This window comes from Hermetia illucens, chromosome 4, assembly GCF_905115235.1.
Source record: "Hermetia illucens chromosome 4, iHerIll2.2.curated.20191125, whole genome shotgun sequence".
Taxonomy (NCBI): Eukaryota; Metazoa; Arthropoda; class Insecta; order Diptera; family Stratiomyidae; genus Hermetia; species Hermetia illucens.
The window spans coordinates 29,162,932-29,185,230 of NC_051852.1; the positions used below are offsets into that span (position 1 = coordinate 29,162,932).

Consider the following 22,299-nt stretch of genomic DNA (forward strand, 5'->3'; position numbering starts at 1 on the left):
AAGCAAAGAGCATGATTTCACCAAATTTGGTGAAAATCGCACTATTACTAACAAAGTTATAATGTGCCAAAGTTGTCGCTTCATTGCAAATTCAAGACTTTGAATGTCAATATCGCTTGAAAGTGGATATTTTCACATAATATATGCATATATTAGATGCAACAAACTAATGGGGCAAATGCACACACAAATCTCTTTATAAAAGAAATACACAGAACCTTTCGTACCTGAAGCGTCTAACTTCCGGTTTCCCGACTTGTTTTAATTACGTCGGAGTATGTCTTTTCGAAAACGAACCTGGAAATCATATGATCGTCGGGTATCAGAGTCACCTGATGTTTGCCAAGAAATTTCCAGATGGACTCATGACCGCACGATTGGCCGCCTTTCCACGCGCCAATAGTCGTCAGCTGCTTTCCGTTTCATCTTAAAATGGATTGGAGGTAAATTTAGAACAGCTTCGAGTGCCTCGGTTGGCGTACTACTCATTGTTTTAATACTTAGGCAATCAAGCCTCTCAAAAACTGCGTCAGTAGTTTCCTGCGTTAACGAAGTTCAATCTCGGCCACCGAACGATGCATGCCTATATCAAAATGGGGTTTATTATGGATGTATACATCCAATGAATCCGTTTTGGCGAAAATCCCCAGGTCTTACCTAGCACAGTCCCACAACACCATAGCAATTTGCAGGATTTCTAGTATTGTTCTCGGAATGCTGCTTCCACGTTAACTTGGAGTTGAAATTTCCTAAATATTTGACTGGGTAGAGCCTCTGCTAAGATGGGTATCGTGCAGCTGCATCATCTGACGTTCCTAGCGAACATAACTAGTCCAGTCTTCTTAGCGCTCACCGTGAGTCCATTATAAAGGTACCAACTCTGGAAGACATGCAGTGTTGCATTCAGATGGTCACATACTGCGCCCACAAACTTGCCGATACGTGTGTCCTCCAGAAGCCGTAGCAAGGTGTCCATTACCAGGAGCCATAACAGAGGACAGAGCACCCCTCCCTGTGGTCCCAACATTGCCTTCTTAATTTTTACTCAAGGGATGCTATCTCCGTGAATTTGCCTATCTAGCAGGTTTTCGCGATGGGCTTTTCCATTTGGAGTGCACTGACGAGGCTGCCTTAAAGTGGCTCCAGCAGGTAATCAAGACTTTGAATTCTGGCAGTCGGCCCAAGTTCACTATTGTGAACCCTGAGGTACGCAGGGCAGAACATGTCGGATGTTGCTTACCGGGCCCTCAAAGGATGGCAAAGGACATCATTCGCATGCTGGGTAAACAGAACCCGGGCATGGATTTTGGACGCTGGAGGGTACCAAAAGAGTCTAAATGTGCTCAGGAGAAATCACCATGTGGTGCTCCACTTTTCCCTAGATATGGTAGATTGAAATGCAGTCATATCAGGAAACTAGAGAGCATCATCTTCCTTTTGAGACCGATCCGTACAATACAGAACAAATTGCAGCATCTTCGGTGCACTCTCAATGGAGCTACGCGCGGAGGATAGTGCATACAGTGGCGCAACCCCTCTATGGAAATTAAACTTGCAGCATGCCAAACTCTCCTTCAATCTATTGGCAGCAAGGCTGACAAAGCTGCAGGACTGCCCCAATATTTTTCTGCTGCAAGAGCCGTGGGTTCGATTTAACAGAACCTGTAGCATTGGATCAGTAAAGAAGGCTAGGATCTTCTATAATGAACGATCCATAAGACAGAGAGCATATGTCCTGGTGTCAAGACGGTTAGAGGCAACCATGCTGAGACAGTTCTGTTCATCGTGTCATCGTACAATATCAGATTAATAGCAAAAGGAAAAACATCATAGTTGCATCATCTTATTTACCCTATGATTCTTTGTATACTCTACCGACGCAAGAACTTAGGGATCTGCTAGTGTATGCAGAATCAAGGTTTCAATGCGAATGCCCAACATATTTGTTGGGGCAGTAGCAAGTGCAATCCACGAGGAGTGAAGCTATTTGATTTCATCATTTCAGCTGGTCTCATGACTGCAAACGTAAAGTGCGCCCCTACATTTGTGGGACCGAGAAGAAGCGAATGACAATCTGTACCTCAAAAGTGTTAGAATTGATTACACACTGGCGGGTACTAGAAGATGTCTCACTGTCAGATCACCGATACCTAGAATTCAATCTCACAATTGCAGACTGTTCGCCCGCAATACAAAGGACCAAAGAACCCTAGGAAGACGGATTGGACAAGGTTCAATGAAATTCTTGGCAATAAAGTACAGCTCCCTAGGACGACTAAGGACTCCTTTGGCGCTGGAAGACGAATTAGAAACTCTGAACTACACACTTTTAGAGTGCTATGAAGAGGCTTGCCCTAGTTTCCGAGGCCAAAGCGATGAAACGGTTGCCTGGTAGAACCGGAAACTGCAAAAACTCAGGAAATCAACCAGGCACTTCTGAGCCGTGCTTGCAAAGGAAATAACAACGAAGACTGGTTAAATTTCAGGAACTCACAGCGTGAATATAAGAGGCTCGTTAGGTGCTTGAAACGAGACTACTTTCGAGCGTACTGTGGCGAAAGACTGGAAGGCGAAAGAAAGATTTCAACGATGTGCAGAGTCCTTATAAGGGATGAATCGGCCAAGTTGGACTCGCTTAGAAAACCCAACGGTACATTCACGAGCTGGATGGATCTACCCACCAATGTTAAAGGAGAGTAGGGAGCACTTAAAACAACCTCCAAGAAATATTTTTCGAGGGTCTCTTGCTCTGGGCTACGTGCCTTCCTCATGGCAAAAAGTTAAGGTAGCCTTCAAACAGAAACCTAGGAAAGATCACTATTCTAATCCAAAGAACTTCAAACAGATCAGCTTGACTTCATTCTTGTTGAAAGGTTTGAAGAGACTAGTTGAGCGTCACATTCGTGGGAACGCATTTAGTTCGCATCCACTTAATGAAAACCAACACCTGGTAAGCGTGTTGGTGGTGAAAAGTCCTGTGAGTCTGCTCTTCATTCTTTGAATACAAAGATAGAGGATACAACTCTGAATGGTGAGTACGCGAGGGGAGTGTTCGTGAACAATGAAGAGGCTTTTTGATTCCGTCAGAGCGCATGGTGTTGATGATGCTTTAATTAAGTGGATCCATGCTATGCTAACGCAGAGATTACCTTGCGCTGAGGTGGGTGTCGATCGTTGTCTAACAGAAAAAGCAAAGAAGGGCTGCCCCAAGGAGTTGTGCTTTCTTTTGCCACAACTGTGGAGTATGCTGATCGACCTCACTACTATACGAACTGTAAAATTTGCCAATACACGCTTAAGCTCTCTTCTTTGGCTTTGGGAGACCTGAATCTAGTTTGCGCAATGTCTTCCGATTCTTGGATCCCCATACCTCTGGTTGGTAGAAGATATGATGTTATCTTGAAACGAAAAGAAAACTAAGATGAACCAGAAGAATGCGTGTCAGGATATACTGATATCTTCTACACGGATGGCTCCAGAAGCGAGAAAGGTTCTGGAACCGAAGTCTACCTCTCGAGTAAAAGCAAGAAGCGGGCTTTTCTCTTGGGACAATACACAACGGTCTTTCAGGCAGACGTGTATGCGATCCTGAAAGCGGCAACCTCGATGATTGACGAGCGGTTGAAGGGCAGGTGCATCGCAATCTGTAGCGATGGTCAAGCAGCATTGAGGGCATTGAGTAGTAATTTGATCACTTCAAAAATCATGCAGGAATATAGAAATCGGTTGAACTCTGTTTCTAGATTCAATACGGTGGAATTACTCTGGGTACCTGGTCATTGTGGTGTAGATAATAATGAAATCTCGCACGCCTTAGCAAAAGAGGCTTCAACTTTCTCCATGCCCGAACCAGAACCAGCAATTGAGGTGTCAGCAGCATTGACTGATGCTGCTATCAAAAACCGAATGAATTGCACGGACTGTTTCTCCTATACTTGGTGATGGGAATGCAGTAACTCCAACTCGCCGATGTTCTGGTTGTTCAGTAGTTCATCAAAGTACTCAACCCATCGCTCCCATATGCCCATTCTGTCGGAAACCAGATTTCCCTCTTTGTCTTGACAAGGTGAATATCGAGGTGTATAAGGCTTCATCAAAAAAATCATAAGTCGCCAGGAGCCGATGGGATTACAGCCGATTTGTTTAAATATGGAGGCGACCAGTTACACCAAGTGGTTCATCAACTTGTGCTCAAGGTATGGGACAGCGAATCAATGCCTGACGATTGGCAACGAGGCATTATCTGTCTCATACATAAAAAGAGAGATATCACACAGTGCAGCAATTATAGAGGTATCACGTTGCTGAGTACCATCTATAAAATATTCTCCGCTATCTTGCTAGGCCGGATAGCCCCATACGCCCAGAACATCATTGATCAGATCAGATTTTCTCTCTGCGGCAAGCGATGGATGTTCATCGACTTTAAAGCCGCCTATGATAGCATAGCCAGGGTAAAACTGTACACGGCCATGAGAGAATTCGGTATCCCGACGAAATTAATACGACTGACTAGGCTGACCCTGACCAATGTGCGAGGTCAGATAAAAGCAGCAGGATCACTCTCAAGACCATTCGACATCAACAACGGTCTACGACAAGGGGATGCCCTATCATGCGTCCTCTTTAACCTGGCCCTCGAGAAAGTGATCCGTGATGCTGAGGTAAATGCAAGAGGTACGATCCTCTTCAAGTCCACCCAACTACTGGCCTATGCTGACGATATCGACATCATGGGAAGAACCACCTGAGACGCACAAACTGCCTTCAACCAGATCGAGCAGGCGGCGATCGATGCGAGATCTTGGGCTGCACATCAATGAAGGCAAGACAAAATATATGGTGGCAACGTCAGCACCGAAGACGAATCAACCAACAACATCAAACCGCACAAGTTAAACAGGAAGAATAAGGATAGGAGAATACAACTTTGAGACCGTTGGCAATTTCTCCTATCTAGGATCGAAAATCACAACCGATAACAGCTATGGCGATGATGATGAAATCCGCGCACGGTTGTTGTCAGCCAACAGAGCCTATTTCAGCTTACAAAGACTGTTCCGCTTGAAACGTCTCACCATAGGGTCAAAGCTCTTACTGTACAAGACTATGGTCTTGCCAGTCCTCATGTATTCCTCGGAAACTTGAGTTCTTAGTAAGAAAAATTGCGAATTCTTGGCCGCGTTCGAGAGAAGAATCCTCCGAAGAATTTTAGGGGGATGGACGATTCCGTAGCCTACACAATGACGAAATCTATGAGCGTCGAGGCAGACCCTGCCTAAAATGGAGGGATAGCGTAGGTCAGGACGCCAGACAGCTTTTAGGGATATCGAATTTGTGGACCTCGGCGCAAAACAGGGATGTCTGGAGTTCCTTATTAAGGCAGGCCTAGACCGGATACCGGTTGTTGCACCGTTGATGATGATAAGGCTTCATCCTGCTGACTTGTTGGTAAAACTTCCGCGGCAGGTGCGGTTGTTCCCTGTACTTTTCGAATTCACAGACCTCTTGGTTCTCCCAGGCTTCCTTTTTCCGTCTGTGAAATCGCTTCTCCGCTCGACGGAGTTCGTGATAAGTCTCTGCGCGTGCCCGCGTTCTTTGAGAATGCAGCATTACTCGGTATGCGGCATTCTTCCGTTCCGTTGCTAGCTTACATTCATCGTCAAACCAGCCGTTCCGACTTTTTTTGCGGCTAGGGTCTGCTTGCCCTGCATTAACCAATTGCAGCATGCCCTGTACAAAGGAACTTCCCTATTTATTCGATCCAATGGGAACTCTGTGGAACTGAATGTGGAAGCAATCTCTCTCTAGCCAGTATAATTGATACGAAAACATGGTGGCATGGGTTGTTTCCTACGTTGCTGCCTATTCTTCACATAGAACTCTGCATAGACTATTGGGAATACCATCATTGAGCTCTGACTGCTTTCCAACGGAAAACTAGTGGTGCCTTTAAAACAAGGGCAATGTGCGCCACTACGCGGTTTAAATATAGATAGCCATCGGTTTCAACACAAACATTGTTGGACTTGTACATTTCATAGGTTGTTATCTCTGCAGTTGAAAGCTTAAGACTATCGTCTCAGTAAATGACATGTGTTCACACAATTTCGTTCTGCACTACCAAAAGGATTCAGTATCACTCATATGTCTACCAGCAAATCATTCTGAAAATTGTTGGGGAGTCTGCAAAGAATTGTCAACACCTACCTCGTAGGACCGACCTCTCCAAAAAGCTAATGCATAAAAAAGAACACCGAGAGAACACAAGGGGCGATCTTGCTGACAGACCTGCCCTGGTGCTCGGGGTTCTTATTTCAGTTGTGAGTGATTATTCCCCAGCCAATGTGATTTTCCTCACGATAAAAAGAGCATTATTAAAGCTGGTGTGATTTCCATGTGTCTTTTAAACATAGATTTAGATAACAACTGGAAACTGGTATATCCAAATAACCTAGGCATCCTTATCGACTACTATTTGAGGAAAACAAACCTCTAATATGATCCAGATATTGGCCTCCGTGAGCAGTTTTTTTTTAATTCGATGCTGGATCTACTATTTTAGCAGCCAAATTCCCAGCCCCATAAAAAATTATTGTTGTAAGATATATTGACGATACAGTAAAGGTAATCGATGCATACTGCGAACCTTCAAAAGGAGTCACATACATTCCTTTGACATAGATCTCTGGACAGAGTTGGCTCGATTACTAAATCCGGGAATTTACTCTTTTGACTGCACAAAACAAAGCTTCAATAATATCGAACTCTTATTTAAGTACTTACCCAATCGCACCGAATCACTCCGTCGTTTAACTCGAAGTTTTACCATACATGATTGTATACACTAAAATAAAACAACCTAAATTAGTATTAAATTAAATTTTTGATAAAATAAAATATACAAACCTCATGTATGTGTCGTATAACTTCAGCCCGATTCAGGTCTTCCAGTTTTCGTTCATTGATATCGAGTATCTCATCTCCCACTTCAAGATTATCCTTGTCCGCCGGCGAACCGTACAATTTGATTTTTCCATCGCGACTTTCTACTAGGATAATTACATAACCGTTCAATTCAACGACTTGCTGCAAATATAAAAAAATTAATTAGTTTTATATTATTGCAATTATGTACATAGTAAAAGTCAATCATAATCTCCCTTGGTATCGAATTCTCCTTCCTTTCTCGGGAATAAAGGACTCCAGAATATGAAATTGATTTAATATCATTACCGAGCTGAGAATTAGATACCAAAAAATTTGTAGGTTAGTAACCATACGCACAAGGAAATAATCCAAAGAGTTTCGAAATAAAAATAAACCCCTTAAACCCACGGTATCACGAAATGATAAGTGGCCATAATGTCCCGACTTTCCTAGAAATTCGGGTGACGCAAAAGGAATGACGCCAAGATAGTGACTTAAACAGGCCAAACTAAATAAACCACTTTGGAAAATGAAAAGTGTCAGCAGATATTCCAATACAATTAGAGGAACTGCCATAGAGGATAACGGAGTCCGTAAAACACCATTCCAGGACAAAATATCCCTCTTTATGGACATTACTCGTTATAATTTATAAAAGCTAGCAGACTTCGGATCTCATCTTAAATGGAGTGCCTACAGCACAGTGTGCCAAAAAGAAGGGTACGACAACTTTCATAATGGGCGATACTGGAAATGCAACTACAGTCGGCCCTTCCGCGATACTATTACTCAAATCGTCCTGAAAATAGAAGAGGTAGGCACAACAGATCAAAACTTCAGTCACCGAGAACAGAAGTTACAGATTAAATACTGCCTGTCACAACCTTCTGCTCAGTTCTACCAGGAAAAGCGAGAAAAAGGAAAACCGATAGTATAGATACCACTGACCTCATACTGAGAAAACGGATTCATCCAGAAGGGACACTATGAACCTAGTCAGGCTCCCAGCTGTTGTTGGCTGGGTCAAAAATGCTGCGAAACAAGGCAAAGCTCCTTGGGAATGAGATCACCACCTCAGATCACGACGCTTTTCAATGAAAAGTCCGAAAGGGGGAGAAAGCAAATATTTTCGATATTTTATTAAAAATATTATCCTGTCTTATAATAAGGCTCTGAAACAGGAAAAAACTCTCCTCCTAAAGAGGAACATTCGGGCAAAGAGTATATAAACAACCAAAACTTGGATTATGCTTCAGGTTAATGTTGTATAATTTGACAAGGCCTCACAAGAACTCCCACAGTAGCCGCTGCAAACTGTCTTCGGATGGCCAAAGAGTGTGTAGATCACACTCACGTTCAGCCAATCGACAAGGATCTATTTCTCTGCTGCCATCAGGCGCATCGTCGGAGGCCGAGCTGCTAGCATCCAGCCGGGAGACAGTACATTGCTGTGCTGAAACCAACAACAGGGACCTTCGGGAGCGAAGCAGCAGACGAACTAGTAGTTTCCAACGTGGAAACCGCTGTCGTCGAGCTAGGTGTAACCAGTACCGGCCATACTACTCCTAACCCGAAATGGTGAGGAAGCCGGTACTGTTAATGAGCGGGATAAAAAGGATCTCACTAAATGCCAAGCAATTGTTGAAAAATATAACAGCAAACGCCTGAAAAACCAGCAGAAGGCCACCGTTTTCAGATGCAATGTATTTCAAGATAAGATGAAACAGTAGCACAAGCGCAACAGAATATTCCAGACTAACTAGAAAACCCCTTCAACAATGTGGCCAGGAAGCACTTACGTGTGGCGCTGGGGATGGTATTTGTGCCAGCGGCAAACTAACGCCGGGGGTGCGGACCAATCCTTGCGCCTGCAAAACCCCAGGTGAACAGGCAAACTTTTCTGCTCCGCATAAATAGATCTCTTCGACAACGACAGGGGGGTCCCCAGAATACTGAACGACTCCGCACGAGCAATCAAATGTACCACCTTGCGATCAACAACAGATTTAGGAGTTGTCAGCTGTATGTACGTAACAAAAGAGGAGATGATATCGGCCTCGAAAGATGTCACCGTCTAATAGCCGTTTACGGTCGTTTTCATGTTGTCTTCACCACTACCCGCAGGGTTGCGGAGCCACGACCACACAAGTTCAACATCGACCGTTTGTATGATGCATAGAAAATGATATCAGTGGCCGCTCCGACGATTGAAATTAGTGCCGTGGTGCGCCGTTTTAATGCCACAAACTTCTAAGACCGTGACTGCTGTTATAAGAGTAGGGAGACTCCAGCCGGCTCTGATCTTCACAGCCAGCCCGTAGTATTCACGAAGGAAAGCAGCTCTCTCACCCTGCAGCTAGGTCCCCCTCTGAGCTCCCCAACGAGTGGTTAACCCAGTGTCCGTAGCATAACTCTAGCTAGCAATCGCAGAGAAAATGCATGAGGGTTTCCCTTCCGTCTTCGCAGGTTCGGCAAGGTGAATTGTAGGGTATGGCGAGCCTGGCGTGTTAGGCTTGGGGCTCGGATCTCGCTTCAGCTATCGAAAGATTTTCAATATAACCGTGCTTCCGCTTGAAATACACTGGCGAAACTTGGGACGCCATACGACTCGGATACAGTGTGTATATTCGAGAGAACCCCCGCACCGACTCCACAGACCATCTTTGATCCATCGGTAAAGAATACTGTGTCCTAAACTTGCAACACACCACCGGTCTTCCACTTTACCCTGGTTGGAAAGTCCACAGCAAAGTTTCTCGTGAAGTTCAGTTTGCGTGTAGCATAGTCCGTGGGGAATGCCCAGATTTCCCGAGGTACTTCGTCTAGGAGAGAGGGAGACCCTTTTTCTTTGCAAAGATTCTCTTGCAGGCATAGAAGGCTATACAGGCCTTTTTAACCCTCAGTTCTATGTTCAATCTCCAATTTAGTTTTGGGTCCAGGATTACCCCGAGATACTTTACATTGGAGGAAAGAACCAATTTTGTTCATTCGGCCGTGGTAGGTGGAGTTCAGGTATATTTGGCTTGGTGGTAAATAGCATTAGTTCCGTTTTGGTTGGGTTTATGCCACACACATACCCTTCGCAACACTTCTTCCATGACGTGGATCATAATAGACGAAAACATCCCTGACACTAATATCACCAAGTCGTCGGCATACACCGCTGCTATCCAATATACGTAAAATTTCGCTGATTACTATTAATCAGAACACCGGATAGATGGCGCCACCCTGAGGCGTGCCTCTGTTCACAAGTCTGGTCAAGTGGTTGCTTCCCAGATCGAGTGGATTATCCTGGTACTTAGCATGGATATAATCCAATGCGTAATATACCCCTCCAATCCAATACTGGTCAAGACTTCCTTGATGGCGTTGGTATTAACGTTGTTAAAAGCTCCCTCTATATCCAAGAAGGCACTAAGGTATACAACTTGTACTGCAGTGACCGCTCAACCGTGCCGTGCTCGTGGAGAGCATGCTGGCAATTAGAGAAAGGCGTTCTCTCCATAATCGTCCTTAAGTGGATGTCCACGATTCCCTCTAGGGTCTTCAGCAAGAGATCAGGCTGATTAGTCAAAAGTCCTTCGCGGACTCATGACCATGCCTGCCCGCTTTCGGTATGAAAACCACTCGTGCATGTCTCCAGGACTGTGCTACGTATCCTAGAGGGATGCAGCTCTGGTAAATCTCAACAAGCCACGACACAACCCTTTCCTTCAGCTTCTGTAACATGACTGAAATGCTGACATCTGGGCCTAGAAATTTATATGCGGAGAAGCTGTTTATAGCCCAGCTGATCTTATCCTCGGTAATTACCGATTTGATAGTCTCGCCCAGCTGGGGTGGCCGCAAACCCTCCAAGCAAGGTTCTGACTCACAGTCCTCCTCATTGGTAGGAAAGTGGGTTTCAACCAGCAGTTCACAAGAAGATTCCCTCCAGGAGCCTTCCGAATTTTTAAGAAAGGATGGACACTTTTGTTCCTTGGACAGAAACTTGCTGAGCCTCGTGGATTCACTGGTGCTTTCGATGTTCTGACAATAGTCAGCATCTTGGCGGTCTTGATGGCCGACTTGTACTTCTTTAGACAGTCCTTGTATGGCTGCCAATATAGTCGCAAATTTTTCAATGATTCTGTGAGGAACGTTGACAGTGGACTTCTCATCCACGATGATGAGCAGCTGAAAAAGTGGAATGGACATTTCGTCACTGGTCGTAAGCGTATCATATCCGAGGAGGTTCCTCCTGTTGCGGATGAAATGACTAGTCACTGTAACATGCAGATACAGGCTGTTCCTCCAAGCAGAAAAGAAATCCTTCCGGCCATCAAAGCACTCAAACGGAGTAAGGCTTTGGGCGTGACGGTCTCCCTACGGAGCTATTTATCGCTGTATCTGCAGTTATTGGAGATCTGCTGATCGACGGAGAGCAGGCTGGTTTTCATATCGCAAATTCCTTATTACATATTGTCCTCAGAAGGAGGAGCAATTAAAAGGCTTACTATACTCTTAAAACTACAGAAGGAGACAGAGTCAAAGGACCCAAGCTGGGGCATTGTAGGACTAGCATAGCCTCGGGATCGGGGAGTGAAAGTAAATGTCGAGCTCCGCCAAGGGTACTCCAAAAATTTTGTCGTCGAATATTATATCCAGGTCTTGGAAGCAGGTCAGTAGTGAAAGGGGTTGTCCACTAACAGAATAGGAAAAGGATGTTATGGAGGATTTAAGCGAATAGCACATCCAATAGCATTTGCTGACATTCAGCGTTAGCTTGTTGACCGAACACCAACGGACCAAATTATCAAAGTGGAACTGCAAGAGAACACAGTCCAGCGGAGAGGAAACAGAGGCAAATAATTTCAGGTCGTGAATCCCTTACCAAAGCAGGCCTAGACCACATAGTTGTTGCGCCGTTGATAATAATGATGCGTTATTTGGTAACCGAAGTTAAACTTAGATAATAATAGAAATCTGCCTGCACAAATACAGAGACTAAGTAGCCAAAGCATTGCTGAAGCGGTCAAAGCCGGGCGGATCATGACACTCGAAACTGACCGAACCATACCTACACTTATAAACTAACTTTTGATAGCAAAACGTTCATATCTGTAGATCTACAGCAACGGTTCGAGCAAAAACTGCAAGAACCACCACTGAAACCAGGATTCGAGCCTGCAGCGGACAGACTTTTTAGACAATCGAATAATTTAAGAACCTGAGATATGATGGTGCGAAATAGGAAGTTGCAGTGATCATTCAGAAAATTCTTACTTTCATCATGAATGGCTGCGTTTGCCTAAAAGGCGCATGTAGAGACACTCAATGAGCAGTGACATCTTACTTCAAACGCATCAGTAAATGCTGACCCTTTTGCGGAGTCATGCTTTTCAACCAAGGACTCCAGGATCTAAAAAAAAGCCAAAGGAATTTAGACTACTGTATTTTATCTAAGGATCACACCAACCAAATAAATATTTTTAAAGGTAGGCTCCTCAGATGTTCAAGTAACAATTGGAGCACGAACACTTTTACCGCATGGGGGAAAAAATAAAAGCTACCGTGGGGAACCAAGTACAGTAGAGGTTAGGCTCGTGAGATTTGTGATTGACGTCCATGCGAACAGGCCGGGTACTCGACATGATGCAGATTTAACTAGGTCTCGGTAATATGTAATGTTGGGGGACCACATTCTATATTAACTAAGACCTCAGCAAAGTGCTTTTTGTTCTGCGACGCTCATCTGAATGACCATAATTTTCAACTTATAATCTTTGTTAAATGAACCCATCATCATATAAAAGAAGATACTTCTTACAGATTCTGTGCAGTGCCATGATGTGTCCATCGTGGTGAAAAAATGACATATTCTGTTGATTATTCCATAAGCTAACGTTGAGATTGTTGGAATATGGACAACAGTTGCACCATCTGTTCATCGACTTTAAAGCCGCCTATGATAGCATAGCCAGGGTAAAACTGTACACGGCCATGAGAGAATTCGGTATCCCAACGAAATTAATAAGGCTGACTAGGCTGACCCTGACCAATGTGCGAGGCCAGATAAAAGCAGCAGGATCACTCTCAAGACCATTCGACATCAACAACGGTCTACGACAAGGGGATGCGCTATCATGCGTCCTCTTTAACCTGGCCCTCGAGAAAGTGATCCGTGATGCTGAGGTGAATGCAAGAGGTACGATCCTCTTCAAGTCCACCCAACTACTGGCCTATGCTGACGATATCGACATCATGGGAAGAACCACCCGAAACGTACAAACTGCCTTCATCCAGATCGAGCAGGCGGCGCGAGATCTTGGGCTGCACATCAATGAAGGCAACACAAAATATATGGTGGCAACGTCAGCACCGAAGACGAATCAACCAACAACACCAAACCGCACTGGTCAAACACAAACACGAACAAGAATAAGGATAGGAGAATACAACTTTGAGACCGTTGACAATTTCTCCTATCTAGGGTCGAAAATCACAACCGATAACAACTACGATGATGAAATCCGAGCACGATTGTTGTCAGCCAACAGAGCCTATTTCAGCTTACAAAGACTGTTCCGCTCGAAACGTCTCACCATAGGGTCAAAGCTCTTACTGTACAAGACTATGATCTTGCCAGTCCTCATGTATTCCTCGGAAACTTGGGTTCTTAGCAAGAAAAATTGAGAACTCTTGGCCGCGTTCGAGAGAAGAATCCTCCGAAGAATTTTTGGCCCCCTACATGAGGATGGACGATTCCGTAGCCTACACAATGACGAAATCTATGAGCGATACCATGACCGTCAGGTTGTGGATAAAATCCGGCTCAATAGGTTACGGTAGGCGGGTCACTTAATCCGTATGGATGAAGATGATCCCACCCGGAAAGTCTATAAGGGCAATATCTATGGTAGGAAAAGAAGACGAGGCAGACCCTGCCTAAGATGGAGCGATGGTGTGGGCTAGGACGCCAGACAGCTTTTAGGGATATCGAATTGGTGGACCTCGGCGCAAAACCGGGATGTCTGGAGTTCCTTATTAAGGCAGGCCTAGACCGGATACCGGTTGTTGCGCCGTTGATGATGATGAACGTTGAGATTGTCAGTTTTCAAAGAGTTATGATATAAAATATTGATATATCCCCAGAAGGCAGACATCCCCAATGTAATAATAATAATAATCGTTGTCGCAACAATCCAATTGGATCAGGGCTTTGAAGTGCGTTAGAGCACTTCATTCAAGACCGTAACGGTACACTACAGGATTACAGTACCCTATAGGAGGCAATGTGGTCAACATTATTAGATTATTACCCTAATTTTACTCAGGTACCCATTCACAGCTGAGTCGACTGGTTTCCGACGTCAAATTACGATACAAATTCCGCTGCCACCAGTGAGAACCGCAACCTTCCGTACGACATCCCCAATATACAGACGCAAAACTTAATTTTGATGAATAGACTCAATAGAAGAGTATTCAGTATCAATTGTTATCACTGATAATCCAACGCCCAAAAACCTTATTCGAAAACAGTTCTTCCACTTCGTTTTGACTACCCAGAGACTACGACAGGGGAAATGGGGGGGACTTTATCCTGGGTTTACCTCTTCACACCCTGCGAAGGAACTGCCTGAGACTTCAGAGGTTTGCTCAGCGTACAAGATGCGAAGACTGTAGAATATAGAGGAGGGGAAAAGGAACTCCGCCACGAAATCTACAAGCAGAAGGCACATTGCTAGCAGCAGTTAATCAACGACGTTAACAGATAACCATGGGGCCTTGGGTATAGTCTGTTTACCAAATGCTCGAGGCCCATCGATCACCCTGTTTCATGCAACCAGCGATGATGGAAGAAATCGTTTAAGCCATTTTTCCTGTCCATCCCATCCGAGCTGACGCTGTCGATGATGGAATGAGTACTGAGTAATGCCCACTCTTCACTGGAAAATAACTAGAGGAGGCGATCTTGTCCAAGAAGGACAAAGCAAGCACCAGGATTGTATTTCCAGCAAAGTGTTCAAACTTGTCTGTAAATACAAACCGAACTTGGTACTCAGAGTATTCAACGTATGTTTAAGAGAGGGTGTCTTTCCCTTCCCCAGGAAAGTTGCAAGATTTGCACTGATAAGCAATAGCAAAGGCAACCTCGAGGCGCCGTCAGGGTATCTTCTCAATATGTTGGGCATAGCGCAGAAGCTGCTTGAGAAGCTCATCAAGCCAAAACTGGCTGACCTAATACGTGCTGCTAGAGACTACTCACCAATACAATATGGTTTTAGGTCAGGGCGGTTCCACAATTAATGCGATTGAGGAGATGCGCCAAACTGGCTAAGGCATAAAATCCTTATGACCGTAGATGTAAAAAACGCCTTCAATTCTACGAGGTTTTGCCATATGCTTAATGCACTGGCAAATCTTTTGTGGTTATTGAGGGACTGTTTAAAGGACTGTACCCTGCTCCACGAGTCCCAAGGAAGACAGCGCAGAATAGCTTGGACCTTTGGAACGCCTTATATGATATTCTTCTACAACTCGAAATGCCTGATTAACCGTATTTAGTCGAATATGCAGATGGTGTTGCAGGACTAGTTCAGCACGCACGGTTGAGCAAGCTCAGCGTACACTTGACAGGGAATGGTGATACGTCGAGTAAGCAAATGGGTGACTGAATATTCTCCCTAGCTCTGGATAAACCCGAAGCCCAGTGACCAAAGAGAGGGTCCCCACAGTTCTCCCTATTCAGCTTGGTGAAACCATGGGTTTTTCCAAGCCGGCGTTGAAATGCCTTGGCATCATGATGGACACAAAGATGAGCTTTTTCGACTAGATTCGCAACACCACAGACAAATCAGCGGAGAGAATGTGTGCGATTTGCCGGGTGATGTCCCATGTCGGAGGTCCATTTATCCAGCAGGCGTCATTTGCAAATAAATATGATTCAGGTCGGCCTTCTTTACGGTTCTGAAGTATAGGTTGACTCCCACAATAACGAAATAATGAGTTACGTCCACCTATCGTATCATCTCGGAGCCAACAGTAATGATGATAGCAGGAATTATTCCGATCGCTGCCGAGCGAAGGTTTATATACCTCGAAAAGGCGTGCGGCCCTAGCTCAATCGAAAGCACGTTGAGGTTGGCTATTACCCAGCTGCTCAGCGGACATAGGTATTTCAAATCTTACCTGCCCACAATTAGGAAATCACGAGCGCCCGACGTCATTATATTGAAGGACGTGGTGGATGATACCTGCCACACTTTTTTTTTTTCTGCAGAAGGTGAGAGTGCAATCGCCATCACTTTTCGATGGAAGAGTGTCAAGTGTCCACGGACACCATAATTGAAGCGATGCTGCAGAGGAAGGACACGCGGAGCCGAGCGGCACATTACACTCAAGGCATTCTTAAGCCGAAAAATAGGGAGATCGATAGGAGAGATGCCAGGGTAGATAAGGCTCCCTGAATCACGGGGTTTTGCTCCAACACTAAATAAGCCTAAAGGCCTGAAGTAATGTGTCAAATGGTTCCGGGTTAAGAGTCCTAGTCGCTCCAGACGGGTGTTTTGGCCGGTAGTTTGTCTTAGGCAAGTGTTCTGAACTTTGTGCGTAAATGCATTTCACCTCCCTACCCTAAAAAACCTCTTCACTGCTAATATTGTTTTTTCATAAAACAGCGCCCAACGTGACCAATGTTTTTATAACATACAATATTTATCTTTTCATCGACCCTAAAACCAAACAACGGAACGAACACCACAAAAAACTACTTCGCTGACCAGAAGAAATGCCACTAAAATTGGAATAAAAGAGCCAGGACATGAAAAAACAACTCCACACCTTTCGGAAAATATCTAGTTGTTTCGACTGCAGAACCCATCTCAAGAATAAGCCCTTGAAGGCAATAATCAAAAATATTATACTGGACAGAGCGTTCATAAGCATGTCCTGAAATCCTCAAACTCAACGCCAATCTGAAGCTTACTTCGGAGAAAACCATGCTATGCGGGCAAATCAAGTCAACCCCTCACGGCAGGGAATATGTCGCCACAAAATCTTGAATTGAAGCTCTACATCTCTGCAAGGACCGAACATCCAAGGAATAAAAATGTTCAAGTACGGTGGTTATCCCTGGGGTAAAATATTTAAAACCGTATCCATTTTCCCAAGCCAGCAACCCTTTTTTCACATCAATAACGCTTCACTGGCTAATCTCAAGATACGTGTCTTAATTGCAGTCTGATTTGCTCAAGAAAAAAATATGATATGGCGAGAATATCGAAAATCGATACAGCACTTTACTATCCTTTACTACTTCACTTTGCCACTTCTTATCCCTCCACCGAAGAGGCCACTTACATCCTCAACCGGAGAGGCTGCCGTAGTCCTTCAGCAAAGTTCAGGTTCATGTATGTTTATGTCCTAGGTACAAATTATCCAATCAACTTTGGCTGGTAAACAATTTTGATAGACGCACATTTTATTGCAATCTATATCTAAAACGACAACTTCGACGACACAAACATCCACCCAATAACGTGAGTGTATTAAAGTCCTAGCCCTGGCACGACTATAAGGGATGAAATAAGAAATTCACGTGGACTCACTGCAAGCGGGCGAAACTTTACGAATATCATAAAAATAATATGGTTTGAAATCCCATCAAATTTTCCTTGTTTTTACGAGTAGTATAGCTGCTGGTACCAGTAACGATAGAAACTATCTGGGTGGATGGAGGAAAGGATTCCAGTTGGAGTCGTAGGGGGACGCGGGAGGCAACCTGAGTAGGGACTGAAGGACGACTGGGAGATGTGAGCGGAGAAGGTTTTATATGTACACGAGGTTTTTATAAGTTGTCCTGTAATTTTCTCGAAGGATATGTATTGTGGATGATGGCTAAATGGAATAATGTTTATGGCAGTTAACAAATCAGCAAGAGATGGCTGTTGTTGTGCCCCTGCTGAGCGATTATTCGCTCGTGAAAGGTAAGTCTGTCGCAGGAGGAAGTAGATAAGTGCCGAGGTTGAGTACCCTGAGAAGAAGCAAAGGAGGTAAACTAGCATGCAAGGAATAGCAATGAAGCCTCCTCTGTAGGAGGTAATTTTATTGTCCCTGTGGAACTGATTTGAATTATCCAAAATATGTCATGGACTGATAGTATGCATATTTTCACTATCAGATTATTCCCTTGTCTCCTGTGGTTGTGATGCAGATATTTAATTTCCGTTCACCAAATAGTTGGCATAAACCAGTTAAGCAATGAGGACGGTATACATACTTAGAATCATTTGGTGTATAAGGCTACATACAGTAGACACATCAGAGAATGAACATCACAGTAAAGATCCCAGCTCCCTGGGGTGTCATCTGTTCCAGGCAAGTCGCAAATGAACTCCATACAGGTTAAGTTGTTGTCCTCAAAATAAGCTTCATAGAATCAGTTAACTTTCCTCATTGAGAAGAGCAATGACACTGCGCTAATAGAGAAATCCTGAGTTTGAAGAACCTAATGACGCATTTCGTAAGAAAGGCATAGTTTACTTTTGTGAATAGCATACTCGTTGTTCGGTTCTGTGTAAGGCCAGTGACATCCAATATTATGCCTGGTCATCTTTAAACCGTAAACACTTTGCCGTGTATAATATTCAGTAAGAAGGTGAGATCTCTCTCCCTCTTCAGCTTCTGTATGTCATACTTAGCTAGCATCACCTGAAAAGTTTGAGAACTTTGGTACTCGCTGTTTGCTCCGGGATGACAAGTTGTTGAAGGACTGCGGTGCGAAAAAAATTGTATACTTTGAGGTATCCTTGAAAGAACAAAACAGATGGGCCCTTTCACAGACAGAAGTCATGATGGTAGGACCTGTGCTGCAGAATGTCCTTTGTGAGAAGTGTAACTTATTTACTCTTTCGAAAAGATTCTGCTCAAACCTCGTGTCGCTGATTCAATGCCTCTGAAATTACATCGCAATATTTTTGGAAGCCCAAAACGAAACTGAGTATCACGATAAAAAAAGGATGAGCCTTTAGGCGGGCGTTGCGAGAATGGCTCGTCGTAAATGTTGTATTACTGGAGGAGGATTTCCCAAATTATTCTGAGGCTCACAAATTAACACCTGATTCATCTTTGCAAACTTGCAAAATGGATACAAATTGACCTAATCCACCTTCAAAATTGTATTCGAACTGGAGAAGAAAAAGAACAATGTTAGCGGCGGTCCTCAGAATGCTCGCTTTCTCCAACTTGAGCAGGAATTCCAACGATATAAGCTAGACATTCTGGGCCTAAGCGAAGTAAGATAGTGGGGCTCTGGAAAGTACTCCTCTCCCTCTTCCCACGCTAATGACAATGTGCCTTTGTACTCTGGAAAGTCAAGTGGTAGCAGACGCGAATCAGGTACCGAATTGCTTCTGAGGGCTACCACAATGCGCACTCTCTTACCTGGGAGGCGATTTCTGACAGACTTCTAACTGCAAGATTCCGATCCATCACAATTATAAAATGTTACTAACCAACGGAGACTTCAGGTGTAGTGGAGGCGGATGCTTCCTACGAGCAATTATACGCAGCTCAGGGGATTTCGTAAAGCTGATGGGTGATCTGAGTGCTAAGGTGGGCTCTGACAATACCTTGCTCGAATGTGTGGTGAGGAAACACAGTCTTGGCGACTGTAATGATAATGTTGTGAGGTTCTGATCTCTGCAACTTTCTCCAACTCGTCATTGTTCGAGCAGAAATCCTGAAATAAAGTCAGTTGGGTTTCAACTGACCTACACCGTAGAAAAAACCAAATCGACCAGCAGTCGATTTAGGAGTTGTCGCCTACTCCCAAAAGGATCTCCATCCGATGGTCGCTTCCGTGTTGCGTCCACCACTTCTCCTGAGGTTGGGGAGTTGCGATCGCGCAAGTTCAACATCGACCGCTTGTATGTTTCAACTGATGGCCGATAGTAACTACTGATCTGCTGGCAAATATACTGAGTAACCCGCCTAAGGAAATGCGACCCAGCATTGGGTCGCCATCGAAAATGCTCTTTTCTCAGGTGCTACATAGGTTGTCGGCCTTAAGGGACGTCATAAGATAAGGGATTGACAGCTCTATTGACCGCCGCGATTGATGGCGGGCGTGAAGGGCTCGAACTTCGATACCGAGCGGAATCCCGATAAGTTCAGCATAGAATACGCCGTGACAAGCGTGACGCCGAGAGAATTTACTATTGCGCTGGTTAAGAAAGCGGGAGATGCAACTGAAGAGGTGGAAATAACACTTCACCACGATTCTTAACTGTATCACATCCAGTGGAGTTTCTCTTCTTGTAGATGAAATGGCTAGTCGCCCTAACATGCAGATACGGATTGTTCCTCTGAGATCGATGGACTTAAACAGAGTAAAGCCGCTGAGCTTGACGGTCTCCCCGCAGATCTGCTACTCCAACTCATATGAAAATCTTGGGAATCCGAAACTTTTTCCAGAGATTGGAGGAAGGGGATCAACATTAAGATTCCAAAGAAAAATATCCGTTTTAAGTGTGACAATTGGAGGATTATCTCATTGCTCCCTGCGGTCGCAAACATAATGGATAAACTAATCCTGGAACGCATCGAGCAAGCTGGTTTCCACTCCCGATTTTTCTGCATGATGTGCTCACATCAACACACTACGGATCTTTTTAGAACAGTGCGCGGAGTTTAGATGTTCGCTTCACCTGCTCTTCATCGATTTCGATGAAGCTTCCAATAACATGAACAGGAAATGTATCTGGAGTACTCCACATAGAAGGGCATTCCGGAGAAATTAATAGCCATTATCAGAGCGATATATGATGGCGCAAAATGTTATGTGTTGCAAGGAGATAAAATCTCGGCGGATTTTGAGCTCCAAAGCGGTTGCATCTTGTCACCGATATTATTCCTTCTTATTAGAGATGACGTTCTTTATGCTGCCTTCTCCGGAGGACGTGGAGGAATTCAAGGGGCTATGATATCCACCTCGACTATGCTGATGGCATCTGTTTGCTCTCTCACCAGGTCCGATTCTTAGCGCTTTTAGCTTGATGGATTCGATATCAAAAACACTCAACTAGTTGAAATGCAATGCAGTTGGCGGTTCTTCCCTCCGATGTGCCGCCACTGGGTCATAGAGATTGGCCAAATGTAGCCAAGTAGAGTTGAACTGAAGATAACCACCAACAAAACCAAGCTCTAATGGGCCATCGCACTCACCCTAACAGCATTAATGGGCGTTAATTGCCCCGCCATGCAGTGGATTCCGCTCTCCCAAGATTGCCGACAAGTGGGTCGCCCAAGGGCACGTGGCGCAGAACAGTAAAGGAGGGGTGCAAACTCCTTCGGAGGTCGTGGGGGAACTGAAAGACATTTCAGGCAACCGCTAACGATGACACATCAGTATGGTTGACGCGCTATATCCCACCACTTCCTTTTTTTAAAATACACGCCATTCAGTCCGTTCATGTCGCAGAAAGCGTTAGGGGTCTCGTTCAATAGCTAAGAATATAAAGTTTTGTTTCATCAGAGTTCAGTCACCATCATTCGTTGGAACAGTGAGAACGCCTTTCGGCGATTAATTTAGTCTCAATGGTCCTTATCCTCGACTGGAAATCAATTGTTATGTAGGTCCCTCGGTTCGGACAAACTGCAACTATTAAAAGACCAAAGACTTGAGTTTCAGTGCCAAAATACGGAGGCAGCGAGAGCTTCAATGTTGCGATCACCACGACGTTTTGCTTGCTACCATGAGTCAATCCTTTCATGAGGAGAATTCTTCATTTTCATCCTTACAAGATGGGAATTTTACAACACTTTGTGAACGTGACTTCAATTATCAGATGAATGCCTACGAGGCTCTTCTCAAAGTCATCCCTGAGGACGTTATTGTTTTTTTCGTAAAGAAACCCATTTTCATTTGTGTGGACCCGTCAATAAACAAAACATGCGCTACAGGGCAGACACTAAAAAATGAAGTCATGAATTTGGACCGGTATGTAAACATGTTATAAGGATTTTTTTCGCACGGCCAGATGAGTTGGACTTAGGGGACATTTGATCCCAACGAGATCCCCTTAGGATTTTGGTTTATGGGGTTTGCTAAACTACCGTGTTTATTTAAACCGTTCAAGGGCCCTACAAGATTTGAAGACCAGCATCCAAGAAGAAATTGCTAACATAACGTCTGCTATGCCAGAAATCGGGGAAGGACCACCCCACATTTCCAAGCCTGGCTAGCATAGAGGCTTGCAAGCAAGTGTCGACGGAACACTTTGATGGAACTTCAATACTCATGGTCGGTTAGGTTTTTGCGATAGTTTTCCCTTCTTGGTCGATTCTGGCCACTCAGGATGGTAGATTGACCATCGCCCTTCC

General features: G+C 44.4%; 1 protein-coding gene across 2 annotated transcripts in view; it reads right to left on the reverse strand.

The window, feature by feature from the left end:
* LOC119653564 overlaps positions 1-22,299 on the reverse strand; it is a 277,399-nt gene that overhangs the window by 246,578 nt on the left and 8,522 nt on the right. For both annotated transcript variants that reach the window (XM_038058277.1, XM_038058278.1), the window contains exons 2-3: positions 6,910-7,089; positions 6,787-6,847 (exon numbers count right to left, since the gene is read on the reverse strand). In XM_038058277.1, the coding sequence (XP_037914205.1) occupies positions 6,787-6,847; positions 6,910-7,089 (241 nt within the window). The remainder of the gene's footprint in view (positions 1-6,786; positions 6,848-6,909; positions 7,090-22,299) is intronic.